The sequence below is a fragment of the Arachis hypogaea genome, chromosome 13, assembly GCF_003086295.3.
Source record: "Arachis hypogaea cultivar Tifrunner chromosome 13, arahy.Tifrunner.gnm2.J5K5, whole genome shotgun sequence".
Classification (NCBI taxonomy): domain Eukaryota; kingdom Viridiplantae; phylum Streptophyta; class Magnoliopsida; order Fabales; family Fabaceae; genus Arachis; species Arachis hypogaea.
The window spans coordinates 132,790,359-132,802,327 of NC_092048.1; the positions used below are offsets into that span (position 1 = coordinate 132,790,359).

The following is an 11,969-nucleotide window of genomic DNA, read 5'->3' on the forward strand; positions in this document are numbered from 1 at the left end:
ACAACCTATCTTGTTAGCCTTGAAAATCTCACCAACAAGGGTATCAATATCTCCTCTCTGTTTGAACTCCTCAACTGGAAGCCTCTGCTTCTCATCCAGAAACCAGTCTACCCTGGTCTTGTTCGAGAGTTTTATGCCAATATGCGGCTCATTGATGGCACCCTTCATTCCTATGTCAAAAGGGTTCAAATAGCCCATTGATGCTGAGACAATTGGAGCAGCCCTTGGGTTCAAGGATGAAGGACCTCGAGCATACATGGTGGAAAAATGGGACACACAAGTTGGCGTTCCATACAAGACTGTTCTCAAGCACATTTGCGAGAACCTTTCTGGATTGCATGGCACCATTCCAACACACAAAGCTCTAGGACCAGTTAATTCCCTGCTTCACCGCATCATCACTCATATTCTGACTCCCCAAAGCGGCTCACACAACCGAGTAACATTTTCTGACTGTCTCATCTTATTTGCTTTGGTTACCTCTACTCCTATATCCTTTGGTTATATTATGATTAGGCACATGTGGGATTCTGTTAGAAGCACCAGAAAGGCTAACCTGCCTTATGGTATGTTTTTAACTAGAATATTTGAGTACTTTAAAGTTGATTTATTAAATGAGGCTGTAGAAAACAAGGTGTCTTCAATCAGAGGAGGAGGAGCAACTAAGGAAACCAAAGGGCGAAAATCTGCTGCATCGGATAATGACTATGAAGGCAGACCAGAATCTTCCAAAACAATCAAGTCCATCAAACAGATTTTGGGAGAATTTTTGAACATGGCAAACTTGATGTTTCGGTCCCACAAAGAAGCCCGCACGCAAGCTTATGAGAGTGAGAAAGCTTGAAAAAATTGCAAAGACAGGGTCAATCTGATGATGGAACGTTTTAAAGAAGATTTGGGAGATGACAGTGAAGGAGATGCTGAAGAAGAAATTAATTTTTCTGATGATTAGTGACTGTTTTTACTCTGTTTGATATTGGCTCCATTAGGCTCAATCTGTTTTTTGTAGGGGCATGACTTGATACTCACTGCTCTAGGATACTGTGATATACTTTTGCTACTTTACTTTGAATATTTTGCTATGTTGATCATGTTTTGTGCAGGTGCCCCATGATGACAAAAGGGGGAGAAAATTTATGTTCCAAAATTAAAATTGGAACAAAACAGGGGCTGGAAAAAATAGGGGATGAGAACAGGGGATGAAATTTTCAAAATTGAAAATTTATGATCACCCTTGATTCAAAGAATGCATGTGTTCAAAGAATGAATGTTGATATAGCATTTGTTTTACTATGGTCACTGCTGTTTGAACTGCATGAAGCATTTGGTTTATCATGATTAGTTAATACTCATTTGGCATTTGGTTTATAATGATGTTTGATTTATCTTTGATACCTGGCTGTTGATTCATCATTAATAAACTTATTAAATTAAAAGTTTATTTTTGGCAGTTCCTTTAAATTGTGTAATGTATTAAAACTGCCTTGTTTTGATCATGTGTACTTCAAATTTTTTTCCCATCATTTTGATTTGCTCTTATATACTAACAGAAAATGTTTGAAAAATATTTGGATAAATTTTTGTTTGTATGAAAAAGTTTGAGCAGTAAATAAGTTTATGATATCAAATGAGTTTTGATTATCAATTAAAACTGCTCATATATCAAGCATTTAGCATCATAAAATATGCTAAATAACATTGTTACTTGAAGCTTGATTTAAATGTTACAGGTTAGTGCTTCCCTTGGTAAAATAAGCATGCATTAAGGGGGAGCTATGTGACATTTAGAAAGGGGGAGAAATTCAAATTCAAAGGGAGTATTCTTTACTCAATATCTAAATTTCTTTCCATTTCAATTTTAATAATGTTTGTCATCAAGGGGAATATTGATGAGTTTGGAAAACTCTTATCTAATTTTGATGATGAACAAACATTATTAAAATATTTAATTACAAAATTATTAATTTGATCTTAACTCATACTTACTAAATTAATAATTTTGTTGTGCAGATTTTATGTTGGGCCGAAAAATGAGTTTCTGGTTTAAGCCCAATGATCAGCCTTACTACATGTTTCTCATACCATGAGGCTGAAATATTAAATGGGCCAAAATAAATATTATTGTTATAAGCCAAAACAGATGCTTTCTTATGTGTTCTATGCTTGATCCAAAAATTCATCAGGAAAGCAAATGTTAACTAATTGGGCCAGCTTTATTTTCAATACTACAAGCCCAAGTTTTATTAGTGATGAATGGTTCCAAGCCTGGTCCGAAACTAAGAAAGCAAATTGGCTTCATGCTTTCCAACGGATTCCATTGCTTGCTAAGAATGGATTTCAAAACTTAATAAGCTAGCCTTGGAAACATGAGAGAGAACTTGACTTTGATTTGATAGGGAATCATTATGATTAAATGCTATACGCTACTCAAAGCAAGGGAAGTAAAAGCAATCTATCAATATGTTTCAATTTCATTTAATTGCTTTTACTTTAACTTCACATTCTCTCTCATCTCTTTCTTCTTCTTCCTTCGGTCCTTGTCCAGGAAACTATGGACGCTATGATCATCAACCAAGAAAAGGAAGAAGTTGCATGCATCAAGACCATCAAGCTGATGATGGCAAGAAAACATACTAAAATAAAAATAAGCTGTGGCTGAGATATTCACCATATTTGGTTAGATTTGGTGAGGTATCTTGAGCCTTTCATGCTCAAAAATGGACGTTGAAGATTCGGCCAGCATGGAGGAGATTCTTGAAGCATGGCTTGTCTTTGATTCTGTTTAACCACCACAGGGAGTAGCTAGAGTGGCGAAGTGATGGTTGAGGCAGAGATTGAAGCAGATGAAGTCATTATCATCATGAAGCATCAAGGACCAGAAATCCATCTTGGAGAGCAAGCCAAGGATGGAGAGCTCGGATTGATGAAGGGTGATGATCAAGAAAGGACTAGAGGTAATTGCATGTTGGGTTTTGCATGGTTATCTCTTCTCTCTCTATGTGGCCGAACCAGTTCTGTTTGTTGAAGGAGGAAGAAGTTGGTTTGGGTGTTGGCTTCAAGTGTGGAGGCTTCCCTCTTCTATAAAAAGAGAGAACAACCACTGTTTGGAGCAAGGAGAAAATTTGAGAGTGCAAGGCACAGTGTTCTCAGAGCTACCTGAGCTAACAGTTTTCTCTTCTCCTTCAATGTATTCAGTTTTGTATTTTTCTGTTTAATTTTGTCATGTCTTGAGTCTCATGGAAAAAGGCAAACACTGAGGTTTGTATGAAAAAGCCATAGAGCGGAAAAAGGCAGAGAGTGCAAAATTAAAAGAAAAAAAGCCATAGATGTCTTAGAGTTCCTTTGTTCATCTATGTTGTGTTTCATGATTCTGTGGGAATCCCCTTGTAAGTTGGGTTAGCACTTTACAGTTTGTAATCAAGTTGATTATAGTGAAATTCCATCATTGTTGTGATGGAGACTGGATGTAGGCTGCACTGCACTTAGCAGCTGAACCAGGATATATCTGGGTGTAATCTTTCTTCTCTCCTACTCCATTTCTGTTTACTACTTCACAGAAGCAAAAACCAAAATGTCTCATGCCAAGTGACGAGACAAAACAAAAAGTCTCGTGGCTAGAGACGAGATAAAATAAAAAGTCTCGTGTCCAGAGACGAGCCAGAACAGAAAAAGTCTCCTCTGAATTCAGCAAGTGTTAAGCAACATAAAAAAAGAGGGGCTAAGATTCAACCCCCTTCTCTTAGCCACTGAAACCATCAGTTGTTTTTTGTTATTGAATTTTTTTCTTTTCTTCCTCCTCTCCTTGGTGATTTTGTAGTATTATGTGTTTTGAATTGTGCAGAACCAAATGCATCTTAATTCACTAAAAAATGAACTAAAATTACATTCACAATTAATCGAAATTATTTAATGATGACGATATACAAACAAATTCATTTCAAAACAAACACATACCAAGTGCACCTTATTTAAATCCAGAATGAATCGAAATTACTTAATGATTGTTCGAAAATAAGCACACAAATAAAATTGAATGATCAGAAATTCACTAAAAAATGAACCGAAAATTAAATTCCGAATAAACCGAAATTACTTAATAATGATACACAAATAAACTCGTTTCAAAACAAGCACAAACTAAATCAATTTTGAACAAAAACTATTTTGGATCAGACAAAATCATCAATATGGCAAAAATTTGATGATAACGATAACATTAACGACGATAAAGATAAGGACGATACGTATTAGAAGAAGACAATGACGATAACGATGATGATCATGATAATGTTGGAGAAGAAGGATGAAAAGGAAGAAGGAAAAGAAATTTCAATAGGAGGAGGAGGAGGAAGAGGAGTAAAATATGTTGGTGACGACGGTAACGAAATTGAATAATAATGAAAAATGAGGAGAAGAAGAAGAAGACATAGTATCAGGGGTGAAAAAGAATGTGCGTGCATGGATTTGAAACAAGAAGAAGAAGCCCGTGAATCTAAAATATTTGGTTTAACTTGGTTGGTTAAATTACTTGAATGTGGAACTTTATTGTTTACTAAATACAATTTTGGTGTTTATGTTTATCGAAAGTCATTTTTAGTTTAATTTTAACAAACACATGTACTACAGCTTTTAAAAAAATTAAAACTTTATCAAACCAAGTCTTATTATATCTGTAATTGTTATATGGCTTGTGTTCATACCCGGCTTAAAATTAAAAGTTAGGTCTAAAAATGGACAAAATTCATATATAAAGATTAAATTTATTTCATCGGTGTGTTCAACTTTATAGGGCCACCTGGTGTACAGAACTTTAACTGCACCTACGAGCAAGATCATATATTTAAATATGGGATGTCAACAACTCCTAAATAAAAAGGGAAGATAACTACCTATTAGAATAAGAGGAGAGGTTACAAGAGTGGTTACAAAATCATTCATCTAATTGTATAAATACTCCTTTCAATTCAAACATTTTTCAACTCTAATCTACATAAAAACATGCATAAAATATTTGCTAATTTAAATATTAGAGTTCCTTACAAGTACGATATACCACTCCACCCCATTCTCAAGATATCGGACATAGCACTCCATCCATTTCAAGTAATCATAGCAACAACTTTGGTTTGGTAAAATTTTTAGTTTTTAAAAATAGTTTATAAAATTAACTTTTAAAAAATACATTTTTAAAAGTTGTACTATCTATGTTTAGTAAATTAAATTAAAAATAATTTTTAATAAGTACAAACAACAACAAGTGTATTTAATAAAATAATTTTTAAAATTTAAAAATATTATAATAGATATTAATATAAGAAATAAATTTAGACATTAGTTCATGTATGAGATTATATTATATTTTTTTATTTTAATGAATACAAATTAATTTTGAAAAGCTATTTTTTAGGTGTTTTCAAAAGTATCCCTAATTTTTAAAAACTGTAAGCATAAATACATGAACTTTTTAATTTACCAAACACAAAATGAGATGTTTGTGTTTTTAAAATGTACAAGCACCTAGGGGTGTACATGGTCCGACCCTGTCCGAAGATTTGACCCGAACCCGAATATTTTAGGGGCTAATTTAGTGTGATTTCACCGAGTCTAAGACTGGATACGGGTATAAAAAAATAGACCCGGTCATTATTTAGGGTCGAGTCCGGGTCAAGACGAATCTAGCTTCACTAGATCCATGTGCACCCTAAAGGATCTAAAAAAGGCATATATGTTTTAAATTAATTTCAATGTTATGTTATATTAATTATAAGTTTATTGTTTTATTTTTTATCACACTTGATGAATTAGAAAATAGATCAAATAAACATCAAATTAGAATTTATAGACAAATTCAAGTTCAAATATAGATATCAACTTCTCGATAACAAGTTTTTTCTTTATAAATAAGTGCATCATAAATAAGTTTCTTTATAAATTATTGTTAAAATTTTAAAGGCCTAATTTTCACCCGACATAATTATAACTCAAAAATGTTTAGATTTCAATATTTCATCGGATCTAGAACCAAGTTACAATATAAAAAATAGACCTAATATATATTTAAGATCGAATTTAAATTAAGACAAATCCAATTTTTACCGACCCATATACACTCTTACAAGCACCCCTTCAAAAAATTTTATAAAACTAAGCCAATATCTTGGCCGAAAGCTATTCATGAGAATTATATAATAAAAAAGATATTCGTAGTTTAATATTAAAAATATTTTAAAATACACAACAATATTTAATATTAAAAATAAACTAATTTTTATAATACTATATATAATATTTTTAGATATAATATTTTTAAAAATATATTTATCATAATATATTTTTTAACATGATACAAAATGTACTTAGATTTATTTTGGATAAACAATTTAATTAAATTATTTTAAAAATTAGTTTAAAATACAAGGACTTATATTAAAAGTAGCTTATAAATAAATTATTTGAGTAATTTATGCTAATAAATGAATGAAATTTAAAATTACACAGATATTTTAAACCAGAATTGATTACACGTTCTCTCCTAAATACCTTTATATAAATCGAATAAAAATTGATTTATGCTATTTACGTATTCGATTTACTATGTATATGCTACAAAAATAGTAAATTAAATCAAATTAATTCGATTTACTACTTGTGCACTAAATCGAATCAGTTTAATTTGATTTACTATTTTTACGTATTATTGTTATTTATTTATTATTCATTAATTTTAAAACATAAATGTCAATAAAAAAATTATTTTCATTTTGATTCAAATGAAATATCAAAAAACTAAAAACAAATAAGAATAGAAATTCAACTTTTGTGTTTTAGTTCAAATTAAAAAAAAAAAATTATATTTTTACAAATTTATGAATTTAAAACAGAATAAACGAACGATTTATAAAAGTTCATTAAAAATTATTATTTAACTCATTATTATTTAAAGAATTATTACTAAAACTTTTGATATTAAAAATATTTTTACACACTATAACATTCTAAGATGGTATAAGAATTAAATTTTGGATTTTTTAAAGTCGGAGATAACAAATAGTTATATAATATAAAAAGATCAAATATATTTATGCAATGTGTATTTAGAAATAATTAAAATATTATATTAATTAAATTATTATTTAATTTATAAAATTAAATGTAGAACTTATGTTTTGATAAAATTATGTTTTGACATTATTTCTAACTCAAACTTAAATTTTTCATCAATTGTTGACGAAAACTGCTAACTAAGTGACTAAAAGATAAAAATAATTAATTTATAATTTTTAAATGACTAATTTAATTGATAAATTTTTTTAAAGACAAATATATAAAACTAATCATTTTTTATGTATTAATTTGACTATTAACTTTTTATATGAATATATAAAAAAAATAACATTATTAAAATAAAAACAATATTATAACCTTTCTATCTTTTTCTATTTTATTTTATTTGTGGATATTAAATCTCTCCACTCAATTTTTATTTACAGGATTAATTTTTTGTTTGACTCTACTTAAAAAAAAACAGTTAATTTATTTTCAATCATACATATTTAGTACTTCAAAAATTGATAAAGATAAGAAATAAAAATTATAAAATTAAATTTATACTAAAATTGAAAACAGTACAATCATACATGAAAAAAAAATGGTGCTAAAATTAATATAACAAGAACAACAATACAATTTTTGTTACTCTTCTCCCAACTTCATATTTTCTATGTATTATTAACAGAAAAATAAGCACATTTTTATTTTTAATATTGGGTTAACAATAGTATTTTTTTTAAATTGTGATTTACTGTTATATTTTTTTAAAATGTGGGATAATTTAATTTACGAAGTATAAATCGAACCGTCTGATTTTTAAAAAATACAGAAATCGGACCGTCTAATTTTTGTTCTTGAATCGTTTAATTTGTGTACCTCAAATTTTTAAAATTTTTTAAACATAAATTAAAAAATTCGATTTGTGTACCTTCCGTAATTTTAAAAAATACAAAAAATTATCACATTAAAATATAACATCCATTCTATTTCCATATACAGCCAAAAATAAGTTTGGAGGCATTTAATTTGTTTCTAATAAAAATAAAGGGTATTTATTCAAAGCGCTCCTCTACCTTCAGTACATCCACTGTGACAAAAGTCAAATATATATATATATATATATCATAATAAAGAGATAATTAATTAAGTTCTTTTTTTTTTTATTATTTTAAGTGCGTAAGAAACACTTAAAAAAAAAAGTTATGATTGGCTTGTAGGGTTGTTCGAGGTTCCAGCAACGAGCACTGCCGCTCTGGCCTGAGTTGGAGATGAGCTCGACCCGAAAGAGACCGTACCCTTACCCGGACGAACCATCCGAATCAGAGCCCAACCACCGCCGCACCCAGCCCTTCCCCTCCTACCTGGACTCCCCCTCCTCCCTCTCCCCCACCGTCAAAACCCTCTGCCACATCATCGCCACCACTCCCTCTCACTCCATCGAGCAATCTCTACACGACTCCTCCCTCTCCGTCACTTCCTCCGACGTCGAGCAAGTCCTCAAGCTCTCCTACGCCTTCCCCTCCCAGGCCGTCAAGTTCTTCCGCTGGTCCGGCCGCCACCACCTCTCCGACTGCCACTCCCCTTACTCATGGAACCTCGTAGTCGACCTCCTCGGCAAGAATCGCTTCTTCGATGCCATGTGGGACGCTATCAAGTCCATGAAGAAGGAGCGACTCCTCTCTCTCGCTACCTTCGCTTCTGTCTTCAGCAGCTACGTCGCTGCCGGCAGAGTCCACGACGCCGTCATGACCTTTGAGGTCATGGGAAACTACGGCTGCGTCAACGACGTCGTTGCACTCAACTCCCTTCTCAGTGCCGTCTGCAGGGACGCGAGAACCCGCGACGCCAACGAGTTCTTCCAGATGGCGAAGAAGTTGGTTCGCCCCGACGCTGATTCCTACGCGATCTTGATGGAAGGTTGGGAGAGAGAAGGGAATGTCAGTTGCGCTAAAGAGACTTTCGCTGAGATGGTGATTGAGGTTGGTTGGGACCCTGCTAATGTTCCTGCTCATGATTCTTTTCTGTGTACTTTGATTAGAAGCGAAAATGGGGTTAGAGAGGCCGTTAAGTTCTTCGATTCCATGAGGGATAGGAAGTGTTATCCTGGAATTAGGTTTTTCAAGGTTGCTTTGGATGAGTGTGTGAAGGATCATGATCTTAGGAATGCTGAGTTTCTCTGGGAGGTTCTAGTGGGGAACGCGGGGTTAAAGGCGAATACTCAGCTGTATAATTCCATGATTGCTTTGTATTGTTATCACACTGATATGGATTCGGCAAGGAGGTTGTTTGATGACATGATTTTCAACGGGGCTTTCCCGGACGCCTTTACTTATAACTTGTTGTTTAGGTTCTTGATCAAGGCCAGGAAATTGAGGGAGGCTGCTGTGGTTTTTGCGGAGATGGTAAAGAACGAGTTTGTGCCAGACCGGCCTAATTGCGATGCAGCTGTTAGGGCTTACATTAACGATGAGGATGCTTTTATGGCCATGAAAGTTTGGAAGTGTATGGGGGAGAATTACCAGGAGGATTTGAAGGATACCGCTAATCTTCTGATTCAGGGGCTTCGCGATTTGAGTAGGGTCCCCGAAGCTGTTAAGTATGCTGAGGACATGATTGAAAGGGGAATCAAGGTAACCTCTTCCACATTGTCTAAGTTGAAACAGAGCCTTGTCAAAGAGAGGAAAGAATTTGTGTATGAAGAACTTTTGAGAAAGTGGAAAAGATCTCATTAGGTAGCTTGGAGTTTGCTGAACTTGCATATCTTTATTTCAATCCTCATCTTTTATGTATATAGACCTGCAGATTTGCAACAGAAACGAAATTTCAGTAATTTTATACTTCGATTATTCCTAAACTGCATATCTTAATGCACCATAGTTATTTCTGATCCCCATATTCATAATGCACCATATATGCATAGTGCACAGAGTCAATTGAAACAAGGATATTGTGTTAGACGGTAAAAAGATAAATGAAGTTCAATATCAAGCTCGCTGAGAAGTGTTGAGCGAATGTTATATAGACCAAGTTGAAAAGGAATTTATACATGAATTTGGCTTTGGTGAGACACTGCAATGAGATTTATCAGCAATTTCCTGGGAAACCCTGCTTGAAAACTTAATTTACAGATTGATTTGTCTTTCTATTTCTTTGGTTGTAACCATATTTATTTTGATTGGCGCCATGATAATCTTTTGGTTTCTACTTTTAGTGGTGAGTATACATGCCATTACTAGTTGATAAGAATGTGTTCTAAGAGCATAGCATTGAATTGAAACATTGAAGTTTTGTTGTGTGCGGTCTTCAAATCGTCTTTAGCTGTCACGACTAGACAATGTAGTTCAGTTATTCATCTGATATTATGCCAAGTACAGATTAGCCAGTATCCCACTAGCCACCTTATGAAGTGTTTGGTATAACTGGATTTTGTGCTTTCATCCTAATGTTTGTGATTGAATTTATTCAACTTGAATACAGGGTGGCATGCTTCTAGACTACTTGATTTTTGTACCTAAATTATAGAGCCTTTTGTTTTATAGACCCTGTTGCTAGAAGTTTGATTTATGATGCAAGATTCCATGCCATGTCGTACTTAGCTATCTGTAACATAGTTTTTGAATTTTGAAGTCTCTAGAGCTAGGCTACTAGGGATAATTGTATATTTCTGATAAAGGTTGCTGTATAAGTGATCTAAAAATTTCTGCTAATGAGTACTGCACTAATGTCTGAGGCATCAACAATACAGAAAGATTAAATGACAATGTCAAAAGAAGAAATTTGACGTATTTCAGAAGACACCAGGATTAGGGAAACGAAGGCCAAAACTGGGGAGTATTGCTGTCTGGGGTCAATAGAAGAAGAGATTATGACTACATATCATTCCACTATTTATGTAAACTCTGTTTCTTGGTACTTCTCATTTTGTTTATGATTTTTTTTTTGTTCATAGTGTTTGTTTTGTTCATGGTATTGTGCTTGTACAAACTACTGGATGATACTCCTCCTATGTCTCCATAGCCATACTTGTGTGCAAGGTAGCGTATAGGGGATAACAATATATAATATTCAATAGTTTTTTATATTTAGATTAATGACCCAAAAATATGTATAAAATGTATATATGAAACTTTCCATACTTTAGTTGTATAGGCAAAATAGGAAAAAACCGTGAACGGCAGGATTCGAACCTGCGCGGGCAGAGCCCACATGATTTCTAGTCATGCCCGATAACCACTCCGGCACGTCCACTTTGATGCTTATATTTTAGAACATTACATTATTTAACGGCATCTTTACTGTTTGTTCTTTTTGGATCCAAAGTAAAATTTTATTTTAAATGCAATCATTATAGATGTATATTAAAATCAGTTATTAGTATGTTAGAATATAAAATATATATTAAAAATAAATTAAACAATACATGTTTATACAAAAATACATAATGGCTAATTTTAGTATACAAATAATATTTTTGTTTTAAATGTGCTATAGTTGTTGGAATGTGCACTAATGATAAATTTGTATTTTTAACTTTAAATTCAAACAAAATATAATGTCTTAATAAAGTAAAAATTTCAACTATTGGATTAACTGTACAAAAATGTTGTGTTATTTTATACAAATACATGATTAGTAGCTAATTTTGTCTTATCAGTAGGTAATTTTTAGCCTATACTTAATATGATTGTAATTTGCATCACAAGAATTGGCTGAAGTAATAATCATGGATAGGAATTTTTTTTTTTGGTACTTGATAGGAAGACTTTTTAATGCATACATACAGGCGCATCAATAATATAAAAGCACAGGCATGCATGGTCAGCATGGATAATACATGATTACATACATGATTTTTTTTTTGGTTTGGTCTGGACGATTGGATGCGGTTAGGTAGATATTTTGATGTTTTTGGTCACAAT

General features: G+C 32.6%; 1 protein-coding gene and 1 non-coding gene across 2 annotated transcripts; one reads left to right on the top strand and one right to left on the bottom strand.

The window, feature by feature from the left end:
• Positions 1-8,193: 8,193 nt before the first annotated feature.
• On the top strand, positions 8,194-9,904 carry LOC112733690 (pentatricopeptide repeat-containing protein At5g15010, mitochondrial). Its single transcript, XM_025782733.3, has one exon. The coding sequence runs from the start codon at positions 8,319-8,321 to the stop codon at positions 9,780-9,782; it is 1,464 nt and encodes a 487-aa protein (XP_025638518.1). The 5' UTR covers positions 8,194-8,318; the 3' UTR covers positions 9,783-9,904.
• Positions 9,905-11,216: 1,312 nt separating this feature from the next.
• TRNAS-AGA (transfer RNA serine (anticodon AGA)) lies at positions 11,217-11,298 on the bottom strand. Its single transcript has one exon. It is a non-coding gene; the product is annotated as a tRNA-Ser (tRNA).
• Between the last annotated feature and the right edge of the window lie 671 nt (positions 11,299-11,969).

Excerpts from the sequence above, each read along its gene's own strand:
- LOC112733690 (XM_025782733.3), top strand. The coding sequence starts at position 8,319 with ATGAGCTCGACCCGAAAGAGACCGTACCCTTACCCGGACGAACCATCC.